At 38.1% G+C, this 13,907-nt stretch overlaps 1 protein-coding gene across 9 annotated transcripts in view; it reads left to right on the top strand.

The window, feature by feature from the left end:
* Nucleotides 1–13,907, top strand: part of Fhod3 (formin homology 2 domain containing 3) — a 434,672-nt gene that overhangs the window by 334,606 nt on the left and 86,159 nt on the right. For 6 of the 9 annotated variants that reach the window (XM_026400010.2, XM_026400015.2, XM_026400009.2 and 3 more), the window contains one exon: nucleotides 9,950–10,084. In XM_026400010.2, coding sequence (XP_026255795.2) covers nucleotides 9,950–10,084 — 135 coding nt within the window. The remainder of the gene's footprint in view (nucleotides 1–9,949; nucleotides 10,085–13,907) is intronic. The other 3 variants (XM_026400011.2, XM_026400017.2, XM_026400014.2) reach the window with 1 other exon arrangement.

Raw genomic sequence — 13,907 nt, 5'->3', positions numbered from 1 at the left:
CCTCATGTATTTTGGAGTTCTTTTATTAGATGCCCTCCAGGTGACTGATCCTTTATCATTTAAAATTACTTTATCCCTGAAAACATATTTAATTATTTCATCCATTTCACATCCTTTTGTTTGAATATAAATTAGATTTTATATTTAAAGTGTGTTTTGCAAGCAACATATTGTTGGATTTTTTTAAAAAAACTGATCTCTGCCTTTCATTAGGGTATTTGGACCAGTTATTTTTAATGTAATAATTTAGTTGAATTTAAATCCATGTACTTTGTATTTTTCCCATGTCTTTTTATCTTTTTCTGTCTTTTGAATTGTGTATTCATACCTCGTGCTATTTTGTGATTGCTTTGGTGTAAATAGTGTGCATTTCAACTCACTGTAGTCTACCTTTAAATAGACTAGATTCATGCACAGTACAATAGTCCTGCAATAATAGACTTATGTTTCTTCTCCTAAGGTCATTATAGTGTTTTACTTTCAAATGTGTATTGAACCTCATGATACATTGTTGTTCATTCTACACAGTATATTATCTTTTAAATATGCTTATATAATAATAAGGCTTTATGGGGCTGGGGTTGTAGCTCAGTGGTAGAGCACTCGCCTAGCGTGCTCTACCATTGAGCTACAACCCCAGCCCCATAAAGGTATATTAAAAAAATAAGGCTTCATATCTATCCAGGTCCTTTTCTGATTCTCTTTATTTGCGCAGATCAACTTTGCCAGGTGGTACCATTTGCCTTCTGTCAACTTTCGAATGTTTTGTAGGGCAGAGCTAGATGATGAAATTTGTTTCTGTATTTGTGCCGGAAAAAATCTCTTCCCTGCAACTTTTTGAAAGATAGCTTCTGGTGGATAAAGAATTACAGGTCCATAGGTCTCCCTTCTTTCCTTGATGTTGCTGTTTTCTTCTACCATATATTGCTTCTGACAATGTCTTTAGCCCCTTCATTTTTGTACCTCTGTGTGTAGTGTTTCTTTTTTCTTCTGGCTTCTCTTAAGACTTCCTCTTTATTATAGGTTTTTAGCAATTTGGTTGATATGTCTTGGTGTAGTTTTCTCCATGTTTCTTGTGCTTGAGACTTGTTGAAATTCTTGAATCTGTGGGTTTACAGTTGGATTTTTCAGTACTTAAACTTTTTTTCATTTCTTTTATAACTCTAATTACATGTGTACTGGGCAACTTGAAATTTTCCTGGTTTATTGGCACTCTGTTGATTTTTTTTTTCTTCATTATTTGTTTTATTTTGAACAGTTACATTGCCATGTAACTAATCATTTTTTCTGCAGTGACAATCTTTCAGCTGGGTTCTTTTTTATAACTTATGGTGTAACATGCTAAATCTTTAGCTTCTTGACCGTGGACTATAGTTACAGTAACTGTTTTCATGTTCTATCAACCAATTCTGTTCTCTGTCATTTCTGGATTAGTTCCAAATGATTTATTTTCCCCCTCATTATGGCTTGTGTTATTAAACTACTTTGTATACATAGTCATTTCTTTATTGGATACCACATCTTAACAAATTTTACCTTGTTGGGTGCTACAAATATTCTTGAGCTTGGTTTTGATGTAATTAATTCAGAAACAGTTTGGTCCTTCTGGGTCTTCCGTTCTTAGCTTTGTTAGATTGAACCAGAGCTTCCTAAAGTCCAACATTTTCCTACTTCTGAAGGAAGACACTTGTTAGAACTTGAACCATTGCCCCCTAGATTACCAGGTTTTTCCCTCTGATGGGAACAGGCCTACTCTCTGTAATCTCCAGACAGTTTGCTCTAGTTCTTTTGAGTCATTCTCTTCTTGGCCTCAGGTAATTTCTTCACACATGTGCTGATCAGTCCTCAACTGAATAGTTGATTGAAACTGCACATGCAATGAAGTCTGTCTGTGTCACTCCTTTCTGGTACATTGCCCTGCCAACTTGGCCACATTGGCATCTCCAGACTCCAGCTGCATCTCCTCTACTCAGACTTCTCTTCCTGTCACAGCCTGAAAACTTTCTCCAAGCAGTACATGAGGCAATACCGGGAAATCGCTTCTGTTGCTTCTCTCAGTTGTCATGACTTGCACCATCTGATGTCCAGTCTTTGGTGTGCCATTGTTCTGTACATTTTGTCTGGTTTTCAGTTATTTCAGGTGCAGGCAGATCTGGCTCTTGTTACTCCATGTTTCCTGAAAGTAGAAATCCCAAAGCTAGCTTTTTTAAAACCACCGAAATAGACCTCGAATTATATGTAGAAAATCTATTGTGTTCAGTGTGCCAAGATTTATTTTGTGGTAACTTGAATTGGTAAAGCTAATTTCTCTAGAGATAGAAAAGGAAAAAGCATGGACATAATGGGGTTGCGGTCTGTACATCTATCCACTTTCTGGAATCACTGATATAATTGAATTGGTGCGTATTGACACTCAGCTTGAGATATAACGGGATAGGTGGGGGGGGGATAAGATGAGGACCATGCTCTGAGTTTACAGCCTCATTAAAAATGGTGTTCATTCACCAAACAGTTAAAGAACAAGCCAATCATTTGTAATGATGTGCCACACGGATACAACTAAGGGTTCAGGGAAATAACATGTCCTCTGTGATCATTAAGTGAGATATCTTGAAGAACTTGGGGAAGATAAAAGGGGAGAGTGTTTCAGGAAGCAACAGGCTGGTAAGCAAAGGAGGCTGGACTCTTTGGGAAGCAAGGTAAATAGCTTGAGTAGCTGGGGAACAGTGAGATGAGTTTAGTTGATCATTTAGATTGCAAGATGACTTTAATTGTGCCTACATTCAGATTTTATTGAAAGTCAACAAAAATGTACCAGCTTCTTCTGACAGAGAAAATATTCTAAAAACCCATCCTGTTTCTTATTATGTAAGAAAACACTAATGACAACTGTGGCTTAAAACAACAAGGATTCACCAAGTGATTCTGCTTATTTTCTATTTTGGCCAGGCTCACCTTGAGTGGACTCAGCTGGGTGTGTTCAGGGGTTAGCAGCCAGATGTTGGCCTTCCTGGTTATCTGTATCTAATGATTGGCCCACTACCATTTGTGCTGGGCTTGTCATCCGGTTGCCTGGTCCCATCTTGTTTATGTGGTGGCACTTGCTGGGCTCTCATGGGCAACATGGGAGTAACCTTTGGTGGGAAAAATGGTTCAAGCCTTTGCTTTTATCATATCATGTCTCTGATTGCTGCATTGGCCAAAGCAAGTTCCACATTGAGCCCATATTCAGGGTGAGTAGAGAGACTGCTTTTTTTTTCCCCCTCCCATATACTTTTATATGGTGCTGAGGATCAAACCCAAAACCTCACATATGCTGAGTCATAATCCCAGCCCAAAAGACCATTTTTTGAAAGAAGCTGCCACAACATTTTGTCTGTTTTGTATACCCATTAAATATTGTGTAATAAATGAAGAGGATTGGCCTGCTGACTGTTGAGTTTAAAGTTATATCACTTCTCTCAAAAAGTAATTTACAGACTAGCTGGCAGACTTAAAATTATATTTTGCATGATTCTGAAGTGTTTGTTTGACTAATATATTTTCATCTCTCCCATTTGCCTTAGCTTTATCTTTATAAAGACTTCTCATTTTTATGTTTAGTCTATTTGCAGATTAGGTCAACAAATGCCAACCCATCTAAAAAGAAAGACGTTGACCAAAAAAAAAAAAAAAAAAACCAAAAAAAACAAAACTCTCCCACTTTTGATCAAGTTATCTCTGTTGGTTGTGTTCGCACAGTTTAGGCAGTGGGTTTACTCTGTGAAGAGCCAAGAGACATGCCAAACAACTCCAGGTCCAGATTGGACTGGTTGGTTGTCTTGAATTGTTCTAGAAGGTCACTTTACCACTGGAAAGGCAAGGAAATCTTGGGAAAAGTTACTGTTTATATGAAATTCCCTTGTGCTATAGAACACATGTAACTTTACGAATCTAAGAAATCATTCTGCTTATCACGTATATAATTTTTGGTTCTTCCTGGCACCGGTCCTTTTGCTACTCAAGTTAGCATAATGGAGGTAATGCTGAACTTACGAAAAAAAACAATGTAAGTCTTTGGACTTTCCCTCTTCCCTTAAAAAAATGCGGGATGGTATAGGAAAGGGACTAGGCTAAGGTAAATGCTCCTAAATGCTAATTACCGTGTGATAGGCTTTTTGGCAATAGTGAACACTCCCAGAAAGCAAAAAAATTGAAGCAAAATTGGAGTTCCAGAAAGCCCTGTCATGTGGTCAGGAGAACGAGAATACAAGTAACATTAACTGAGGGGAGCACCTCAGTGCTGCTGTGAGCCTTCATGTGGAGACAACCGTGTCATGTAAGCACGTACCCCTGATGGTGAATTCTGGGTTAAGATACCACATGAACTCTGGTGCAGAGAGAAGGCAGCTTTGATAATACTCACTGATTTTGGATTTGGCTCTGTCAGTATAATTTTATCTAAAAAGTTAAACCTAAAATTTACTGTTATTTGCAGGGCTATTTCATGCTGGTATAATTTTTTTGTATTCTCTTTCTCTTTTATTAGTAGTTAAGCTCCTTTGAGCTTGGGGTACTCCCAGAGATGGGAGGCTAGGTAAGAACTCGCAGGACTATCGGCACCATGAGTTGTTGGACATGGTAAAGACCTCCTGTGTATCCAGGGAAGGTTGAAGGGCCAGACATACACCATCTTTCATGGCCATCTTCTGCACCAAAGATCAGAGCCATCAGGTGTCCCTGGCAGATTTCTTAGCTTTGTGGTCTGTTGTTGTTTAATATGTCTTCGTCCCTTCCCATGTGGTTCTCTCCTGAGTCTGTCCCCTTGCTTACTGTTTCTACCACCTCTGTCTCTTACACATTCAGTGTCAATTTTTATGCTCATAAGACTTGGGTTTGTTTTCCATAGTTTGGCGTCTTAATTGGGTCTCATACTGGGCCACTAAGAGCCTTCTACCTGCAGATCTATGACTTCTGTTTCTCCCCAGCTCTCAGTTCAGAGTCTGAGTGTGGATCTGCAATTAGCTCAGCCTTCTGCACTGGAAGCCTCTGACACTGCACAGCCTGCCTTTGGATGGGTGCTTCAAGGCAGGATCCTACTCTGCTTTCACTCGGCTGTTGCCAGAGGACAGGGCCTTGTGCAAGCAGCTCCTTATCCATAGATCATCATCATGTGTTTTCCTATAGAGAATGGGCTAGGGGTTGGAGGCAGCACTGAGACTGGGACCTACAACTTGTTCTCACTTCATGCTTCTTACTCAATAGTTAATCGATTCTTCAGGCAGTATGGTTCTTCCACATGCCAGGCCAGAGAGATGAGCCACAAAATAGGATCTGATTCCAAAACCTAAGCTGTCAATAGAAAATATAAGAACATATGGGGGGCAATGATAAAGACAAAATTTATGGTAGTGATCATCTCTAGAGAAGAAATGAAAAAAAGTAATTATGCTGACAGTGTACTGTGACAGGTGCTGTGCCCATGGTACTCTCCATGCTAGAGGTATACGAGAAGGGATGCTGGTCAATGTGGACTCTGGCCTTACAGGCCAGTTTAAAAGCCCCACTCTTCTACATCCTCGATGTAACTTCTTTGTGCCTCAGTCTCCTCATTTTCTAAAGGGGACAATGAGAAAACTTGGTATAAGAGTTTGTATGGGTTAAAACAGCTGGTTCTATCTGCATAAATGGGAGCTGCTACTACCAGTCATTTTCTACTCAAAGGCCCTGTTCCAAATGTTCTGGTGAGGGAGGCTTTAGCCAGGTGAAGGCTGAGGGCCAATTCTGGGATTAAATATTGCAGCTTCTGTTGCTCAGAGTATATCATCCAGTCTCTTGCCAACTCTCCCCCTCTGGCCTCTTGCCATCTGCTTTCCTATGGCTTCACTTGGTCACAGCTGCCTTGGATGTAACTTCAGATGACTTCAGCTTTCCAGGTGTATTTTCGGGTGCTACACAGTCCTGAGGACTGATTCAGCTGGTAGCCATGATCGGAAGGTTCATGTGGAACCCCTGCCCGCTGGCACCTCTCTGGCTGGGAACTGCCAGGGTGATTCTCCAGACATGGTTTTTTGAATTGCACTGTACATCCCTCTCCGTCGCCACCTACAGATTTTACATTCCAACATGAAATGGTATCTTTTGGGGGCCTACCATGGCCCAGAGGCTATTTGAAGGAAATTCATGCAGACATTCTCATTTAAACTATATGGTATCTCATGAGTTGTATGTATGACTATCCCCATTTTGCAAAGAAGTAAACAGTGGCTTGAAAAGGTTAAGTGACTATCCCCACTAAAATTTTCTCATTCTAAGCACTGTGCTCATTCCTTTATACCACTTTGTCCCCAAACTAGCTAAGAAACACTGCAACAACTTCCAAACACTGTAGGTGTTTCTAGAGAACTTACTATGAAAGATAAAATATAAAAGATACCGTTAAAAAAGCATTTACCATGCTAGCTTGAATTTGGGAGATCTTTTTGTAGTGATAATTTGGGCTATTCCCTTTGTATGCTGCAATGTGGCATTTGTATTATACCTTGAGAAACTTCCGGAAATAGGATTTGTAGGACCAGGTTGATACTGCCACGTGCTGAGCTTATCTGGGTAGCAGGAGACCTAGAGAAACTTAACTTTTGAATATTGTATTTGTAACTGTTGTTTCTAGTATGACTAAAATGGTTTATATATATCCAGGACAGACGATCTCGGAGTCCTTTAATCTTTTTATGTTATAGGGATCAGTTAGGGCATGAAGAGAATGGATCTCGAATTTTACTGTTGGGTTTAGCCTGCATTTCCTTCTCCTGATTTTCTAGTGAAAATGAGCATCGTTCACATGTTTATTGGATATTTAACTTTGTTATTCAGTGAAATACCTATTATTCTCTGCCTGTTTTTTTTCTACAGGGTAGTTTATCTTTTTCATACTGATTTTAGGGTATTATATTTGTACAATGTATTCAAATCCTCTGGTTTATACATGTCATAAGTAGCTGCTTCTAGGCCATTGATTTTCTTTATTATGTGGTTTTCAATGTATACAAATTTTAAAATTTATATGTGTTTATCCAGTTTCCTTTTTCATCTAATTTTTTTTTCTATCCTGGGATATAAAAGTTGTAAAGATTTGCTTTTTTCACTTAAACTAGCTAGAATTTTTTTGTGTTTGGGTGTGAGGCAGAGCTAGTTGTATTTTACTCTTATAGCTAACAGTAGTCCCAGCAGCATTTGTTAAATAGTCTTTTACTTTCCTTGAAGATACGTACTGACATATCTGTCATGATTCTTCATTCCATCTGTATGAAATATATATTTGTACATGTTATACATAATTTATAATTTAATATAAATTTTAATATGCAAATCAAAGTAAAATATACATTTTAATTTTATAGTTTATATAAGTTATATATTGTGTGTATCTTGTATATCTTGTATATCTATGTCCTGGCTCTACTCATTCCATTATTCCACATTTCAATTAATGCACTTGATCATTGTGGTTATAGAATAAATTTGATATCTAGTGGGACCAATGCTGTTTTGTTCTTGTTCAAAATTGTGTTGATTATACTTGGACCTCAGCTTGTAAAGTTTCGTGAAAAGACCTTTTGGGAAGTTGAGTTAGAGGTATGCAGAAATTGTATTGATTGAGGAAAAGAAGAATTGGTATCTTGACTGTATCTTTCTATGCATGAATATGATACAATTACCATGTACTTGAGTCTTTCACACATGGTAGGCAAACACTTTACCAATGAAACATACTCCCAGCCCATATTTGAGTTTTAAAATAATGTTTTATAAAAATATTTTTATACTATGAGTCACATAATTCATAGTTAAGTTATGGCTATCTTAGTAAGGTGTATATGAAAATGCAGTTGATTTTTGTATATTTTGCATGTAGAAACTTACTGGACTTGTTAATTTTAATAACTTGATCTTTCTACATAGCTGATAAAAATTATTTGCAAATGATGGCATTGCATTTCTATTTCATATGCTTTTTATCTATTCTTCATGTATTGGCTAGGGCCATCAGAACGATGTCAAATATGAGCAATGATAGGAGCATCTTCATATCATTTCTAACATGCAATTACTTGGTGCTTCAGCTTTAAGAATAATGCTCACCATAATTTTTAAAAATGTCTCTGAACACCCATCAGATTAAGAAAGTTTTCTTCTATTTTTAAGTTTGATAAAAGTTCTTATAAAAGAGGTGTACAATTTAAAGTTTTTTCTTTATTTCCCTTTATCTTTGAATTTATTCTGTTCTCTAATTGTTGGATTGACTACTCATTAACTTTTGCTCTTTTCTAATATAAATACTTAAGCAATAGATTTATTTCTAAATATGTTAGCATCTAACAAACCCTGATGTACAGCTTTTTCATTATGGTACCCTTTGAGTATTTTTTAGCTTTCTGTATTTTTCTTTTTTGACCTGAGTTATTTAGAAGTAAACTAAATTTTCCAATTATGTAGATTTCTTTTCAAATTTAGTTTATTTTCAACTTGATTGCATTATGGTCATGAAGGAAGCAATTCTTGGCATTCATTCAAGAGCTTCATAGCACAATTGATGGTCAGTTTTTAAAAAGTCTGTGGATCTAATGTATTTTCTCAAATTTGGGGTGCTGGGTTCATCTATCAGATAAAACTTATTAACCCTGTTATGTCTTTAACGATTTCTATCAGTGTACAAGAGATAATAAACCCCTTCACTTGAACTGTGGATTACATTGGTTTCATATAGCATTTAAAAACTATAACAGTAAATCAAAGAAGACAGAGCTCAGATAGGGCAAGGTCTGAACTTATTTTACATGAAAGATAAATCTATCTATGCCCAAGTGTCCAGGGTTGATGTAGAAGCTCCACTGTGAGCCTGGAATATAGGACTTGGTTACAGGGCCAGTGGTTTTTTTTTTTCCTCCACTTCCTTCTCCACCCCAATTGACAGCCACAGGTGACTCACCTTTTCTAGTGAGAACAGCTGTGGCACTCATGACAGAGTACGTGACATCTTTCTCCTGCACTAGAGGCCTTGTGTTCCCCACTATGCAGGCATATTTGAATTCAAGTATTATTTTATCCCAGCTATATCCTTCAATAAATAAATTGAAAAAAATACATTTCATAAATGTTTATATCTTGGCTTTGGAAGTTTTGTTGTTTCATAAATGAAAGCAACAACCTTCAGAGGCACAACAGACTCCCCAGATAACCTCTTTATTTGTCCATGGAGTTACCCGATTTTTCCCCTTCCCACCCATTCTCTGCTGACATTTCTTATGATCTTTACCCCTGTGATTCCCCACCAAAGCATCTACATAGCTGACATCCCCACAATGTCATCCTTAGTGAATAGACCAGACTGTGGTGTTACCAAGAGCCGGGGATCATTCTTTGAACATGGGAAATTATTGTTACAGGGGAAATTTACTTTATTTGCCTTTTAGACCATTGATGTTCTCCTCATCTGTCTTCACATCTTGTTTTAAGATGACACCGTTGTTTTGAGGTTCCATATTTAAAAAACTGGTATATGGTAAAATCTCTCTAGTACATGCATAATAGAAAACATTTTTAGTTGGAAAGGTGATTCCAGGTTATCAAAGTCTTAACATAAATTTTAAAGATATATTTTTTTAATTTTATGCATTTTACTGAAATACTTTCTATTTATAACAATACCTGTGATTGATGACTACTATATGCCAAGCATGTTGCTTGGTATTTTATGTAACCACCTTTTTGTCCTAGCAGTGCTTGAAGCAGATTGCATATCACCATTGACGGACAAAATTCCTGAAATCAACCTGAGACACTCAATAATTTTCCCCAAGAAGTGCCTAGATACTGGCAGCCCCTCAGTTCTAACCAAGCTGCGACTGATTCCTGCTTCAGTACTTTTAACAGTCTAAGCAACTAAAACATGAACTCATTGTACCTTCAGGTCATCACTGAGTGGTCTTCTCACATCATCCTTTAGGCAGCACCAAGAGTCACTGGCGGCAGAGAGAGAGAGGCGGCGACAGGAGAGAGAAGAAAGGTTGCAGAGAATAGAACGGGAAGAGAGAAACAAATTCAAGTAAGAAGGATTTTAAGATTCCTTTAATAATGGATTGCAGCTCAAACCATCTGACTCGATAGCTGTGTATCAATACAGTGCCAAAATAATGTATTTGTTTTTAGTTCTGTGTATATCTTTAAGGAAACAAGACTTACCTATAGTAGGCTGGAACTGGTTTGTTCTGACCTTTCTATAACCATAGGGCAGGAAGAGCCAAATACAATTAGGGATTTGTGTGTTCCTGGATTCTCCATTATCCATAATGGTTCTATCCAGGCCTTCCTGAGGACACAGGCTAATTGCCTTAATCTGATTTGCTGTTTCTCTCTAAAGGTCCTCATGTTTTATTCATATTCTATTGGATGCCTGGAAGAAAATGTTTTACTTACTGTAGCAATCTTTAATATTATTTTATATATATTATTGTTACATATGTATTATATATATACACTATATATAATATATATTATTTATGTGTGTGTATATGTATATAGCAACAATAATCTCACTTCATCATGGAGGAAAATTTATTCTGTTGATTACCCCCAACCCATTGCCCCTTGATTTCCTGGTCTCTGTCCAGCTTCAAGCATATTTCCCTGGATGGTGGCCTGTTATAGATTTCATGTCTTGGGTTGTCTTCCCCCACCAAGTCCAGTGTCCCTCCACATCTTCCTCTGCTAGTTCACCTGTTCCCTCTCGTCTAGGACCACCTTCTTCCACCCCCTTCCCTGGTCTTCATGGAATGCAAACCACTTGCTGAATCTTTCCTTAAACACATTTTCTTCCTTTACCTATAAGCTTACCTGCTTTCCATTTCTCCTTTTCCCCATTTCTCCTACTTCTGTACTCTCTCCCCTTCATCTTCCTAGACATCTCTCCTAGAACATCTACATGATCTCTTCTTCGTTGCAACCTCTCACTATCTCTGCATCCGTTTCCTTCCTTGAGTTCCTCTGGTAATTATTTCCATTGATCATTCTCAGTTGGATCAATAAGTGATATAAGGCATTGTCGGTGAGGACTTAACAAATTGAACAACTTAGTTTTTCTCCAGAAGCCAGCAAGAGTATGTGTAATTGTAGAAATGATTAAAAATTGCTGGGTGTGGTGGTTCATACCTATAATCCCAGCAGCTCTGGAGACTGAGGCGAGAGGATCACAAGTTCAAAGCCAGTCTCAACAATTTAAGGAGGCCCTAAGCAATTTAGGAAGACCCTGTCTCAAAATAATATATAAAAAGGGCTGGAAATGTAATATGGCTCAGTGTTTAGGCACTTCTGGGTTCAATCCCTGGTACCAAGAAGAAAAAATGTGAAGTTGTTAAGCTATAACTCACTATTTCTTGGAAACAGATACCCCCAAGTTCATGGGCGAAATGCTAATCCTGGCTTTTATAAGAGTGGGTGTATGAATCACGTGAAGTAAAGCATTGCTGCTTTACCATATTTAAGTGGCACACCCTGAGCTGTCATACTTCTACTGAAAGATATGTGAATACAGGGATGACGTTTCCGATTTCTCATGAAGTAGTTTGAAAAACTGGTCTTTTCTGTAACAACTTATCTTTAAAACTCCTGGAACTAGTTAAATGCTTCCTGATTTATGGCTTTCTGAAAAATCTGCATACTTTGCCACCAAATAGCAACAGGGAATTTGACTGAAAGATGTGGAAAATTCAGAGATTAGCCTACATACCCCAAATTTTTGATTGGTACCCTATCTTAAAATGCCATCAATGTTGAGACAAATGAAATTGGCACATTGTTTCCTGTCATTCCTATCGAATCACTGAGTGCACGCATAAGCATAAATCATGGACAGAATCCAGAGCTGAAAGCTCTGAAAGAGCAGGTGAATCGAGGGAGGAGACGAGCATTTAAAATTCCACCAGGGAGAGTGCACTATTTTTCTCCAGTATCACATGACATGACCTCAGTAGCAACCCAAAACTTAGAATTGCAAATCAATGTGGACCAAAAGAACTCCAAAAGAAGCCCTCTTTTCCTGGACTGAGGCACAGACAAAGTAGTTCCTAAGGGTCAGAGTAGAGAAATTCTCCATTTTTACTTTTTTCTATTTCTCCTGGCCCAGCTTCCAACCAGTATTGTTTCAAAGGCACAGGACAGCAGTAACACCCAGGCAGGAGCCTACATTCTGAGAGGAGAGCCCATCCCCTGTCCAGCAGAGCAGTGGCCTGGTGACACTAGGCAAATAATTTTCCTGTCTAGCCTTCTGCTGCTGTTTGGCTGGATAAAAGTGCAGTCAGCAAAGTATGCAACAGAGCAGGGCAACTAAAGCCACAAGCTTTGACTGAAGGACCAGCAAGGAAACCAAGGAAGCCTGAAAGTGTTAGTCGCAAAGAGCAGGGAGATCGAGTGAGCACTCCTGAGCCCATCTCTGATGTGTGCAAGTGAAGGCTCTGAACGTGAACCACATACCACAGCTTTTAAAAACTAAATAGAGGACCATCACCCAGGTCCCTGACTAGCCAATGGGTGGTGCATACAGGGCCTGATCTTAGTAACACTAAAAGTAGATGCAAACTGAACTAATATTAGAAACAACATCAGAAGGCAGGCCAGAACTCACAGGCTGAACCTATCCTGATTGTCTGCTAAAATGAAACAAAAATCAAGATTGTTTTTGGTAAAAATGCCCAGAAACTCATTATAGGATATTTAAAATTTATAGAATACAATTCAAAATAACTTGTCCTGCAAAGAACAGGAAAAAAGCATTTTTAAACAATATTTTTATTGTAGATGGTCAATAATACCTTATTTTTATGTGATGCTGAAGATCAAACCCAGTGCCTCACTTGTGCTAGGCAACTCTCTACCACTGAGCCACAACCCAAGGAAAATTTTAACTTGAAAAGATAATCAAAAGATAACCACAAAATGAAGATGATGTCATAATTATTACAAAAGACTTTAAAGTAGCTACTGTGAATGTGCTTCAAGAAATAAGGACAGTTGGGCATGGTGGCAATGCCTGCAATCTCAGCAACTTGAGAAGCTGAGGCAGGAGGATTGAAAGTTCAAGACCAGCTTCAGCAACTTAAGGCTTTAAGTAACTTGGTGAGACCCTGTCCCAAAAAATAAAATGGCAGGGGATGTGGCTCTATGGTAAAACACCCCTGTGCTCAATCCACAGTACCCTCCCCCAACAACAATAACAAAAAACAGGAGACAAATGTACTTGAAACAAATGAAGAGGTATCTCTGCGAAGAAAAAAAAAAAAAGGCTGTATACATACATATAGAACTTAAAAATGTTTTAAATCAAAATGAAAAAATTACATTAGCTGAGCAACAGAAAAGAAAGTCGGTGAACCTGAAGGTGGTACAGTAGGAATTATCTAATCTGAAAACGAAACAGAAATTGAAAAATATGAATAAGGGCCGAGGTTGTGGCTCAGTGGTACAGTGGCTTGCCTAGCATGTGTGAGACACTGGGTTCAATCCTCAGCACCACAAACAAATAAGTGAAATAAAGGCATTCTGTCCATCTATAACTACAAAAAAAATTTTTAAAAGTATGAACAGTTTTTGAGACCCATGGAAAACACCAAAATGTCTAGAATTCATGTGTAGATTCCCCAGGGTATAAAAGAACAGGAAAAGAATGTGTTGTAATATATATTGAGCCCCTTATGTGTGACACATGGACATAGAGTTGAGGATTAGACTTGGATACCCTGCCATAGGAGATTGTTCATAGCTGTCTGCCATTTGCTCTTGGTTCCAAATGATCTTCACTTGTCATTTAAGAGAGCAGGGATACCCAGCCGAATGACTCTTTTTTTCCGGAAAGGAAGCTAACATCAGGGCAGAGC

The sequence above is a fragment of the Urocitellus parryii genome, chromosome 13, assembly GCF_045843805.1.
Source record: "Urocitellus parryii isolate mUroPar1 chromosome 13, mUroPar1.hap1, whole genome shotgun sequence".
NCBI lineage: Eukaryota > Metazoa > Chordata > Mammalia > Rodentia > Sciuridae > Urocitellus > Urocitellus parryii.
This window is presented reverse-complemented; position numbering and strand designations above follow the sequence as displayed.